This window comes from Trachypithecus francoisi, unplaced genomic scaffold (assembly GCF_009764315.1).
Source record: "Trachypithecus francoisi isolate TF-2019V2 unplaced genomic scaffold, Tfra_2.0 Lachesis_group13, whole genome shotgun sequence".
Classification (NCBI taxonomy): Eukaryota; Metazoa; Chordata; class Mammalia; order Primates; family Cercopithecidae; genus Trachypithecus; species Trachypithecus francoisi.
The window spans coordinates 70,760,989-70,774,540 of record NW_022681458.1 but is presented as its reverse complement, the minus strand read 5'-3'; the positions used below and the strand labels follow the sequence as shown (position 1 = coordinate 70,774,540).

The window sequence follows — 13,552 nt, the reverse complement described above, 5'->3', positions numbered from 1 at the left end:
AATTTTGTTTTGCAATCTTAAGGTCTATACAAATAGTATTTATTTTAACTTTAAATAATTTTTTTCTTAGTGCAAAAGCAGTTCCTTTGCGTTATTTAAAAAATTGGGAAATTGGCTAGGCATGGTGCCTCATGCCTTTAATCCCAGCACTTTGGGAGGCTGAGGTGGGTAGATCACTTGAGGTCAGGAGTGTAAGACCAGCCTGGCCAACACAGTGAAACCCCAAAAATTAGCCGGGCATGGTGGCGGATGCCTGCAATCCCAGCTACTCAGGAGGCTGAGGCAGGAGAATTGCTTGAACCTGGGAGGCAGAGGTAGCAGTGAGCTGAGATTGTGCCACTGCTCTCTAGCCTGGGCAACAGAGCAAGACTCTGTCTCAAAAGGAAAAAAAAAAAAGAAAAAATAAAATAAAATTTAAAAATTGGGAAATAAAGATAAGCAAAAGAGAAAATGTAAAACATTTGTAGTCCTCTCACATGGGGTTGTTATCCCCTTGATGTGTTATTTTCTAATCTTACAGTGTGTGTATTTCTATATGTTTAAAACCAAGAAAAGAATCATACCATAAGTGCTCTTTCATAACTCATTTGTTAAGAAATCAACTCTATTGAGGTATAATTTACATGTAATTAAAATGCACCCATTTTAACTGTACAGTTTGAGTTTTGTCAAATGTATACATCCATGAAATCACCACTGCAGTCAAGATTTAGAATCTTTTCATCATCCCAAAAAGTTCCTCTGTGCCCTACCCAGTAAATTCCTCTCTGAACCCAACCCTAGGCAACCAGTGATCTGCTTTTCTTTTCATAGTAGATTAAATTTATATTTTCTGGAGTTTTATATTAATGAAATCACATGGCGTGTATTTTTTGGTTTGGCTTTTTTCGCTCAGAATATTATATTTGAGATTCATTTCATGTTGTGCAAGTATCTATAGCCTAACCCACTTTTTGTTGTTAATATATTATGAATATTTCCATCTAGATTGTTTAATAGGTGGCCTTGTGAAAACAACAAAGTTGTAATCCTGTCTCACTCTTTACACCAAAATAAATAATAGATGGATCAAAGACTTAAAAGTTTTAGAAGAAATCTTGGGAGAATCTTTTTATCTCAGTGTGGGGAAGACCTTTCTAAGTACGACACAAAACCCAAAGCCATAAAAGAAGAGATTGATAAATTTGATTGTATAAAAATAAAGTTCTGCATGGCAAAAAATCCCTAGACATATACAACATAAACCAACTCAAATAACAAACAGGAGACATAGTTACAAATCATACTATAATATGGCAATTTCCTTAATATGTAAAGGGTTCTATAGATCAATAAGAAAAAGAGTGATGTACAATTATAAAATGATCAAAGGATATTGTTTAAAAGAAACAGAAATATAAATGACTTTTAATTAGGGGAGTGCAAAGCTCAATGTCACTGATAAGAGAAATGTAAATTAAAATTATTATAAGATACATGTCTTCAGATTCTTAAATATCAAAAAGAACTTTCGATAAAATATGGTTGGTAAAAGTTTAGAATAGGCACTTTCATTTATTGTTGGGACCCTTTATGGCCCCCAACAGTTTGTCAATATGACAGTTTGTTAATATGTATAAAAATTTTAAATGCATATACTCCTTGAGCCCAGCAACTCCAGTACTAGGAATTTATCCCAGATATATTCACTTGTATAGAAAGTGATAAATGTACAATTAAAACGTTGTTTCTAATAGCAAAAGATTGGAAACAGTCTATACATTGGTAAGTGACATTAGTATTATTTTATCATTGTATAGCTGTATCATAAATTTAATTGCTAAGTTGTTAAAAAGGAGGAGGAGTTTTAACTGGACATGGTGGCTCATGCCTGTAATCCCAGCACTTTGGGAGGTAGAAGCAGGTGGATCACTTGAGGTCAGGAGTCCGAGACCAGCCTGGCCAACATGGCGAAACCCTGTCTCTACTAAAAATACAAAAATTAGCCGGGTGTGGTGGCACGCACCTGTGATCCCAGCTACTCAGGAGGCTGAGGCACAAACATCGCTTGAACCCAGGAGACAGAGGTTGCAGTGAGTAAGATTGTGCCACTGCACTCCAGCCTGGGGGATGGGGTGAGATGCGAGAATAATTTCCACGATGTGTACTATTAAGTAAAAAAAATGGGTGCAAAACTGTGTATGTAAAAATCTTCATTTGTGTAAGTATTCATACTCACGTATTAAAGAAATATATATATATGGTGATGTGCTTTTGGATTTGCTTGGAATATCTGAAAGGACACATAAAAACTTGATAAATAGTTATATCAGAAGAGATACAGATCAAAGGAAGACTTAGTTTTCATTATATCTTCTAATACTTTTAAAATGTAGTGCTTGTATTACCTATGCCAAAAAGTGGTCCTCTGTGTGTGTGTGCATCTCCTTGAGATGTTAAGAACTTGATCTATATGCCACATTACAGATGAACCATAATTTACTTAACCAGTTCCCTACTTTGGACATTTAGTTTGTTTCTAATTTTGTGATAACAAATAGCATATTTCCGTAACCATTAGTGATCCTTGCCTGAATCAGTTATGTCATGTGAGTTGCAGAATGGCAGTTTTTAAAATTCTATTCCTCCTTTTACCTTCAATAGCTGGCATTTTTCTAGAAATAAAAGCTTTAACTCATCAACTAGAGATAAACTGTAATTCCTTCCAAAAGGCAAGTTAAAGACTTGTTTCTTCCCTTTAATTATCAATATTCAGAGCAAGGAGTTGGTATAATAGTCACTTTTGATGACAGCAAAATGTTTTACAGATAAATACACATACATAAACACAACAGACTCATGAATTTTTTGTCTACTATTATATAGTAATAGTTATTATTCTTAATGATGTTCAAATTGTCCTCAATTTGGCCAACAGAAACTCCATTTTGACACACTCGAATAATCCTAGAGAATTTTCTTGCTTTCTAGAACAACAGTGTGTCCCAGGCTTACCTTTAACTTTCCTATTTCTGATAGGGGGCCATTTTAGTAGAGAATGTCATTAGAGACTATCAGTTTCCTGCAACACTACAAACTGGGCAGCTTTAAACAATGGAAATTTATTCTTTCACAGTTCTGGGGGCTAGAAATTCAGAATTAAGGTATTGGCAGAGGTAGCCTCCCTCCGAAGGCTCTAGGGAAGAATCCTTTCTTACCCCTTGTCACTTCTGGTGGTTGCTCACAATCTTTGCTGTTTCTTCGCTTGTGGCAGCATAACTCCAAATTCTGCCTCTGACTTTTCCATGGCCTTTCTCCCTCTGTGTCTTCAAATCTCTTTTTCCTTATAAGGACACCAGTCATTGAATTTAGGTCCTATCCTTATCCAGTATGATCTTAACTTGATTATATCTATGAAGATCCTATTTGCAAATAAAGTCACATTTACCAGTACTGGGGGTTAGGACTTTAACATATCTTTTGAGGGAACACAAGGCAGCTCACAACAGAGACCTAAATCTAGTTGTGTTCACTGCAGTTGGATATCTTTACTTTTGGTCCTTTCGATTAACAGAGCTGAGAAGTACATTAAAACAAAAATTTATTAGCTCATTTTCATACTTCTAAATTTAGTGATTCTTTTTTGATTATATTTGTATTTCTTCATACTGAATTTCTCGATTTCTAATAAGACTTTATCCTACAATATATATATGATTGTCTTAAAATTGCAGTACCAGTGTTACTACTAAGAACTAAAGTATGGACCAGGCGCAGTGGCTCACGTTTGTAATCCCAGCACTTTGGGAGGCCAAGGCAGGTGGATCACTTGAGGTCAGGAGTTCGAGACTAGCCTGGCCAACATGGTGAAACCCTGTCTCTACTAAAAATACAAAAAATTTAGCCAGGCGTGGAGGTGCACAACTGTAATCCCAGCTACTTGGGAGGCCGAGGCAGGAGAATTGCATGAACCTGGGAGGTAGAGGTTACAGTGAGCCGAGATTGCACCACTGCACTCCAGCCTGGGTGACAGAGTGAAACTCTGTCTCAGAAAGGAAAAAAAAAAAAAAAAACTAAAATGTGGAGTGAAGGTTAAGATTTCCCTGCAGTTTCTTTTCTCCTTAGTGTACAGCCCAGGAAGTATACACATGGAGTGATGTGTTCAAAGACAATTTGAAATCATTTTTCTATAGGATTAAGCTACCAACATCATCTAATTAGATTCATTTGTTTCATTTTGTTTTCGATTTTGGAGTTTGTTGTTTTCCTTTTGAGTTTATTCTTGAAGTTGTGAAATGTGTATATAGTTGAAAGATCAAAATTGTATAAGAAGATACACTCAGAAATTTCTTTTCTTTTTGTTTTGAGAGAGTCTTGTTCTGTCACCCAGGCTGGAGTGCAATGGCCCGATCTCAGCTGACTGCAACCTCCACCTCCTTGGTTGAACCAGTTCTCCTGCCTCAGCCTCTTGGGTAGTTGGGACTATAGACATGCACCACCACACCTGGCTAATTGTTTTTTTGTATTCTTAGTAGAGATGGGGTTTTGCCACCTTGGCTAGGCTGGTCTTGAACACCTGACCTCAGGCGATCTACCCCTCTTGGCCTCCCAAAGTGCTGAGATTACAGACATGGGCCACTGTGCCTGGCCCCATTTTCTATTTCATTGCTTTCTGTTTTTATTTTTTATTCTTTTCTTTAATCCTGTTACTCCCATCAATAACCATTGTTTTTAGATTCTGGTTTATCTTACTATTGTTTCTTTTTGCAAAAATAAGCAAATGTATGTTTGCGTACTTTAAATATTTAATCTTCTTTCTCACCACAAATGCAGTATATGATATCCTCTCTTCTATACCTTATAATTTTACTTAACATATATCTAATTAAAAAAATTTTTTTTTATTTTTAGTAGAGGCAAGGTTTTGCCATGTTGCCCAGGCTGGTCTTGAACTCCAGGGCTCAAGCAATCCGCCCACCTTGGCTTCCCACATGTTGGGATTACAGGTGTGAGTCACCACACCTGGGCAAATTTTCTAAGTAAACGTTTATTTGGTAGAAGAAATATGTCAAGTTAATTACCCCCTACATTTAAAAATTCTAGAAGAAATCATATTGTATTATAGGTGTAGCCCTTCTTTGATAAATAATACAGTTATTTTGTATGCATTATGTTAAAATTGTCTTTTAAAGTATTGTTTGACCTTTCACAGATCCAGAGTATTTTAATTAATCATAATACTTATTTTCTTTTTAAGGCCCCCTTTTTTTCCCACAATGTAGCAAGTGGAAGCCCTTTTGCTGGCTCTCCTACTCTTTTAACACCACCATCTGATATCCTTGTAAACATACTTGCTTTCTGGAAACAACAGATGGTCCACGCCCATCATAAAATTTTCTTGCCACAAGGCATGGAATCAGCTACTCTGAGAACTTTTAGGCCTTTTTCGTTAAGAATAATATTAGAGATCAAAACTGGGCTCTTGGGTTAGCAGGGCACATCAGAGTTGTAGGCAGAATAATATTGCTACTTTTGGGTCATTTTTTGCTTTACTGGGAAAAGTACTTCTTTTTAAATACATCTGTTTGTACTGATTATTTTTTCTGTTTTGAATTCCTGTATTCTCTATATTGAATTTCATATATTGAATTTCATATTCTCTATATATTTAATTTCACATTCTCTATAATGTACCTAGTTGATTTCAACCCCAAATTCAAACTCTGATTGTATGTTTTTCTTTTAATAATTTTTCTCTTCTTCATCCACCATATCATCACATACAATGTTTGTATTTCTCTTTGTATTTGCCAACTCATGTTTGTATTTGCCAACTCATGGCCTTTGTCCCTTTTTCTATTAGGGTGTTTATATTTTTTACTGCTTAAAAAGACCTTTATATATTAAAGATACTACCCTTTTCTTAAAAGGTTAAAAAAAAAGCACTTGACATATATTTGATATGTTTATGCCTGTCTCTTCTTTTCCCTCAAGATTGTTTGTGAACCACTTTTTATGAAAGTTGACCCTTAACACAGATTTGAACTGCACAAGTCCACTTACACATAGATTTTTTTCAATAAATATAGGAAAATTTTTTGGAGATTTGCCACAATTTGACAAAAAAATCACAGATGAACCGCATAGCCTAGAAATATGGAAAAAGTTAAGAAAAAGATATGAGTGCATCAAACATGTGTAGCTACTAGTTTATGTGTTAGTTGACTATGTTATTGGTAAGGCTTCTGGTCAACAGTAGTCTATTAGTAGTTAAGTTTTGGGGAAGTCAAAAGTTTGACTGGGCACAGTGGCTCACCTGTAATCCAAGCACTTTGGGAGGCCGAGGCAGGTGGATCACTTGTGACCAGGAGTTTGAGACCAGCCTGGCCAACGTAGTGAAACCCCATCTCTACTAAAAATACAAAAATTAGCTGGGCATGGTGGCATATACCCGTAATCCCAGGTGTAATACTTAGGAGGTTGTAATACTTAGGAAGCTGTGTAATACTTAGGAGGCTGAGGCATGAGAATTGTTTGAACCCAGGAGGAGAAGGTTGCAGTGAACCAAGATTGTGCCACTGCACTCCAACCTAGGTGACAGAGCGAGTCTGTCTCAAAAAAAAAAAAAAAAGAAAAGTTATACGTGGATTTTTGACTACACAGGGGATTGGTGCCCCTAACCTTCATGTTGTTTAAGGGTGAACCATTTGGTTTTTTTTTTCCATGTATAGCTCAAGTAGTACATTATCCTTATGAAGAGGCTTAATAAAGTATGCATTTCTGTATATAACATGTGACTTTTACACAAATGATCTTCCTAAGACAAGCCCCTTTACTAGTAGTAGTGGCCTCATAAACAAAAAATTAAATTCTCAAGTTAGAGGGGTAAATGAGAGAGTCATAGGTTAGCCACCTGCCCGAACAGACCATGTGGTGGTTCCTAAAGGCTGCTTGAAATGAATTCAGGTCTTCTAAAATTGCTGTACCTTCCATTTATGCATCTAAGAATAGATCTATTATGCCCTAAAGTTGTGATAAAAGAAGATGACTAAAAAGCACCAACAGAAATTTATTTTACAGTGTCAGTCTTCAAATGAAGCTGATTGGATATATCTGAACTACCTTAAAGTTAACTTGTCTGATGATAATAGTAGTTGTAGTGACTATCCTGTAATAAAACTTTCATTGTGACAGGCCCTTTCATAAGTGGTTATATTCACTGGGACTAATACTGCCTCTGTACTGGAAATCTTAAGCAAGATAGATACATACCTGAGTATACCTGTCAGTCCAGGATGTGGAAGATCTCTTCCTCACATTTGAAGGCACTGTTAGACCTAATTACCTTGTAGGATTATTATGAGAGTTGGAAATACTATCTAACCCAGAGTCTTTTACATAGTAGATGTTCAGTAAGTGGCAGCTACTTTTATTAAATGTACTTTGTCATTTCTTACCATCGTAAACACCTTTAGCCAAGTTTTAATCTCTGCTCACCTGCGGGCCACAAATACCTCCTGAAAACAGATAACTAGAAAGTTGATTCAGCCTAATTTTGGTTCTGACTAGCTGTTTGTTTTCTTACAATAAGCTCCTTACCTGATTGTATTTTATTTTCTTGAACATAGTAATTTTTCATTAACAGAAATTTATAGATGTTGCATGCAAAGAAAGGTTGAATTCAGTTAATGAATAGTCCAGAGCTCCCAGAACAGTGCAGCTAATGAATTCCTTTTCCTGTCTCTGCAGACCTACCACCATTGCTCTTTGAGGTGTCATCCCTGGAGAATGCTTTTCAGATTGGAGGCCATCCTTGGCACTACATCATCACACCTAATAAGAGGAAACAGAAAGGAGTTTTCCATATTTGTGCCCTAAAAGACAATTGCCTGGTAAATGAGTGATCAGACTTTTTATTAGCAAATTTGTATCAAATTCTTTGTTTTCTACCTCTCGAATAGGCCCACATTCCTAAGAATTACTTTTTTATATTTGTTTTAATAATTTGCAAATAATTTAAAATATAGAAGAGACAATATAGAAAACATTTGTGTGTATCACCCATAATTTTAAAACATTAACCTTTGAAAATTCTTTTTTTTTTTTTTTTTTTTTTTTTTTTTGAGACGGAGTCTTGCTCTGTCGCCCGGTCTGGAGTGCAGTGGCCAGATCTCAGCTCACTGCAAGCTCCGCCTCCCGGGTTTACGCCATTCTCCTGCCTCAGCCTCCCGAGTAGCTGGGACCACAGGCGCCCGCCACCTCGCCCGGCTAGTTTTTCGTATTTTTAGTAGAGACGGGGTTTCACCGTGTTAGCCAGGATGGTCTCGATCTCCTGACCTCGTGATCCGCCCGTCTCGGCCTCCCAAAGTGCTGGATTACAGGCTTGAGCCACCGCGCCCGGCCGAAAATTCTTATAGCACCAAGAATTTTATAGTTTTTTAATCTCACCAATCTCCCAGCAAGGTATCTCATGTAAAACCTCTCCACAGTGGGAATCACCAATGGAATGTGTTCACATTGCTTCTGAAATTGCTGGTGGAATGTATTATTGGTTTTGCTTCTCCATGGTTTATTGCTCTTTGCCTTCCAGAGCAGAACCAGATGGAACTCTGGTGGTCACAGTGTAGGTAGATTGAAGCACTTTGAATTTTTAAGGATATTCTTAAGTTATTTATGGCAGAGTAGGTAGAAATGGTACATGGTAAAACAATGGAAATTTCTCCCCTTTGAATTCATTTTTATTTTCTTTTTTAAAATGGCTTAGGCATTGATTTGTCATTTAATAAACGTTGATTGAGGGCCTACCATGTGCCAGACATGACTAAGGACACAATCTCTTCCCTCAAGTTATACTCTCAAAGGAAACATGTAGAAAAATAAGATGCAGTGTATTAAGTACAGTGATTGTGATCAGTGCAAAAAGTGAGTAAAGGGGGCAGTTCCATTTTTATTTTGTATTGCTGATTATGTTTTTTGTTGATTACTTTGTTTTTTGAGACAGAATCTCACTCTGTCACCCAGACTGGAGTACAGTGGCACAATCATAGCTCACTGTAGCCTCAACCTCCTGGGCTCAAGTGATCCTTCTGCCACAACCTCCTGAGTAGCTAGCGCTACAGAAAAATCACTCAAGCTTTCATTGTTGATATTTTTTCTCATTTCATATGGACGTGTCAGTGGAACGCTACTTTTATTTTATTTATTTATTTTTTTGAGACGGAGTCTCGCTCTGTCACCCAGGCTGGGGTGCAGTGGCGCAACCTTGGCTCACTGCAAGCCCCGTCTCCCAGGTTCATACCATTTTCCTGCCTCAGCCTCCCGAGTAGCTGGGACTACAGGTGCCCGCCACCATGCCTGGCTAATTTTTTTGTATTTTTAGTAGAGACAGGGTTTCACCGTGTTAGCCAGTATGGTCTCGATCTCCTGACCTCGTGATCCACCCGCCTTGGCCTCCCAAAGTGCTGGGATTACAGGCGTGAGCCACCGCGCCCAGCCAACACTACTTTTATTTTATATTTATTTATTTAGAGACAGAGTCTCACTGTTGCCCAGCCTGGAGTGCAGTGGCACAATCAGAGCTCACTGCAGCCTCAACCTCCTGGGCTTAGGTGATCCTCCCACCTCGGCCTCCCGAGTATCTGGGACTATAGGAGCGCACCACCATGCCTGGCTACTTTTTTATTTTTTGTAGAGATGGGATCTCGCTATGTTTTCCAGGTTAGTCTCGAATTTCTGGCCTCAAGTGATCCTCCCTTTTGATAGAGCAGAAGAATTTGCCTTTTTTTTTTTTTGAGGCAGGTTCAGCTTATGCTGACCTTGCTCAGTCAGTCACTGTTGGCTCCAGTGGCTTTCACCACGTTACAGATCACCTTTTACCACGTTGCAGATCAGCATAGCATTGGATCCATTTATCCACTTCCCTTGATGTCATGGCCATCAGGGAACAATGTGTGTAGTGTCTTCTAGTTTTCTTTTGTGGGAGCATTGTTCCCTTCCATTTCCCCAAATACTTATTACATGGCAGCTCCTACTTGGCCCAGCCAAGTAGGAGCTGCCTCTTTTATAAAGGACTCTCTAAGGGCTGTTTTCCACTGTGACAAGTCTTGGTTTGATTGGTCACCTCCCATCCAGTGAACATCATTCAGCTACCAGGACCTGTCACATCTCTTTTTCACTTAACTTTGGGTCTAGTGAAATCCTGCACAGTTCACATTCTGGACATTTAACACATATTCTTTTTTATAAGAACTGATAGTACCTATTACTTCATACACAAACACACACACACGTACACATATAGCCGGCCCTCTATATCCATGGGTTCCACATTTGTGGATTCAACTAACTATGGATTGGAAATATTCAGAAAAAAAAAAAGGATGGTACAAGGGATGATGTGCATAGATGCATAGATTGTATGCAAATACTGCACCATTTTATACAAGGTACTTGAGCATCCAGTGGGTTTTGGTATTTGTGAGGGGTCCTGGAAGCAATCCCCTATGGTTTCTGAGGAATTACTTTATATCTAAATAATGGACTTGAACCATGTATATCAAGCATGCTTGTCACACATTCTCCTTCTATAATAACAGATTATAACATTTATTCAAATCTATATTTCAGCATACTCTTAAAGAGCTGCCAAATTCAGGGGAAGCTTTTAGTCCTTTTACTGAACAGTTTTATCACTGTGACATTGCCTTAATGATTTGTATACCTATTAACTCCCCACCTGTTAGTCAGAAGAGTAGATAACTAAAAAAACATGTAAGCAGCCTAACTTAAGATTTCAGAAAATGTTTCATAGCTTTCTCTATTAAACTGAGCTTTAAAATCTAACATTTGAGCAAATAAAAACAATAGAAGCTGATAATAAACTGCCTAGTATTTCATGCAAAGATCTTTTTTTGCATGTTTTAATTAGATATTACAGTAAAGAGAACGATCTCCTAAAAAAAGATATGTATAGTATGTGCATATTTTGTATTAAACAAAGGAGCATCTGGAGCTAATACTGTCATGGACACATTAATTTCAGTGGTTACAATCAACATTTAATTACATTAATTTTCTTTTATGTAAAATGTAATAATACCACTATTTCTATTAGGTATAATTAGGATTCTTATAGAAATTCTTGAAAAATTGAAACTCATTCATTGATTTGATACATAAAATGTATTACATTCCAAAAATTTAAAAATCATGAGGCCAGACACGGTGGCTCACACCTGTAATTCCAGCACTTTGGGAGGCATAGGCAGGCAGATCACTTGAGCCCAGGAGTTCAAGACCAGCCTGGGCAACATGGTAAAACCCTGCCTCCACAAAAAATACAAAAATTAGCCAGGTGTGGTGGTGTGCACCTGTGGTCCCAGCTACTTGGAAGGCTGAGGTGAGAGAATTGATTGAGGCCAAGAGGTCAAGGCTGCAGTGAGCCGAGATCACACCACTGCATTCCAGCCTGTGCAACAGAGTGAGACCCTGTCTCAAAAACTAAAAAATAAAAATAAATCATGGCATACAAAGCACTTAGAATATAACCCCAGCCTACCTCTCCAGTCTCATGGCTGGATACTATACTTTTTAATTTAATTTTACCTGTTACTCATGTTTATATGCATACTGTATGGATTAACACCGCTATACTTTTGATTTTTTTGTTTGTTTTGTTTTGAGACATGGTTTCACTCTGTCGCCCAGGCTGGAGTGTAGTGGCATGATCTCGGCTTACTGCAACCTCCACCTCCTGGGTTCAAGCGATTCTCCTGCCTCAGCCTCCTGAGTAGCTGGGATTACAGGCGCACACCAGCATGCCCACTAATTTTTGTATTTTTAGTAAAGATGGGTTTTCATCTTGTTGGCCAGGCTAGTCTCGAACTCCTGACCTCAAGTGATCCGCCCGCCTCAGCCTTCCAAAGTACTGGGATTACAGGCGTGAGCCACTGCCCCCGGCCAAGTAACACTTCTGTACATTTGATTTTGCTGTCTGTTATTTGTAGCTATTTTCTGCTTATCCTTTGAGGCTCATTTCAACCTTTTTTTAACTCTCAAAATTTTCTTCACTTGGCTATCTGGTGCATGGGTCAATTACATATTGGAGTACAGTGGCACAATCGTAGCTCACAATAACTGCCTTATTTTTTTTTTTTATTTATGTTTCTGCCTCCCCCCAGACTATAAGCTTCTTGACAACAAGGATTGTTTAATTGATGTGAGGCATGAATGCCTAGTCTGATACCTAGAACACAGTAGCCTATAAATGTATGCTAATGGAATTTAAAAGCTTTAGTGTTTCAAAACTCATGAGTATCTAGTAGGAAATATGGCATCATTTCATTTTACATTAGAGAAATTAAATTAAATGACTTCTGTAAAGCCAGTGAAGTTAATATATCCAAGTTGGTATTCGTTCCCAGTATCCTGGATATAAGGTAAAACATTTGTGTACACATGTGATAACATATCAAATGGGTTTTTTCTTTATTTTGATATCTAAATATACTACAGGGAAATCTCTTCTTGCCTTAAAAGCTAAGCAGTATTAGATCATTTCCTCAGATATTAGAATTCAACATTTGACTTATCCAAGATTCTGTGACCCATGTCTGAGACTTTAGGTTTGTTTACATGTTCATTTTTTTGTTATCTGCTCTTCTGATTGAAAGATAGTTGGGGATAGGGAAGAGAGGAAGAAGTTGTGGAGAACTGCATGTGCATGATTATGGCGGAGTTATATAATGGAAAGTCCATGGATTTTGAGTCAGATCTGCTGTTTAGTAGGTTCAAAATATTGGACAAGGTCAGGTGCAGTGGCTCACGCATGTAGTCCTAGCACTTTAAGAGGCTGAGGTGAGAGGATCACTTGAGGCCAAGAGTTTGATACCAGCCTGGGCAACATAGCGAGACTCTATCTCTATTTAAACACACACACACACACACAAACCAAAAAAAGTTGGACAAATGATTTATTCTCTTTGTGTATCAGTTTTCAGTACTTCCTTTGAGTGTTATTATTAAACGAAGCAGTGACTATAAAGCATCGAATGCGGTTCCTGACACAAAGTAGATGCTTGAGATATGGTATCTCTTGTGTTATTACACCTGTTTGTGAGATATAGGGTATGTTACAGAGCAAATCCATGACATTTCTGAATTTAAATGTTCAGAATTTCTCAAATTTGCATGTCCTCATTTGGCCCTCAAATATATTCCACTTTAACTGGTTAATGTTTTTTCTTCCTTGTACCTTTGACCTACTGATCTATCACTTGGGTTAGATTTTTAAAATCATTTGATTTTCCCTTAATCTTTGTCTTTAATATTTTTTTTCCAACTTCAGGCAAAAAACGGGATCCAGGAAATGGATTGTTGTTCTCTAGAATCTGACTGGATCTATTTCCATCCTGATGCTTCTGGTAGAATAATACATGTTGGCCCAAATCAAGTCAAGTGAGTAATCTCATTAGCACTTGAAAGTTAAGAGCAGCTTTTGGTAGAATTTATTGGCATCTTTATTTTTGCCAGCGAACTAGTGAGCCAATTAATGGAAATAATTAGCTTGTTGAGT

At 37.6% G+C, this 13,552-nt stretch overlaps 1 protein-coding gene across 3 annotated transcripts in view; it reads left to right on the top strand.

Moving 5' to 3' along the window:
- DCAF17 (DDB1 and CUL4 associated factor 17) overlaps positions 1–13,552 on the top strand; it is a 56,707-nt gene that overhangs the window by 26,319 nt on the left and 16,836 nt on the right. For all 3 annotated transcript variants that reach the window (XM_033231150.1, XM_033231149.1, XM_033231151.1), the window contains exons 9-10: positions 7,729–7,871; positions 13,325–13,434. In XM_033231150.1, the coding sequence (XP_033087041.1) occupies positions 7,729–7,871; positions 13,325–13,434 (253 nt within the window). The remainder of the gene's footprint in view (positions 1–7,728; positions 7,872–13,324; positions 13,435–13,552) is intronic.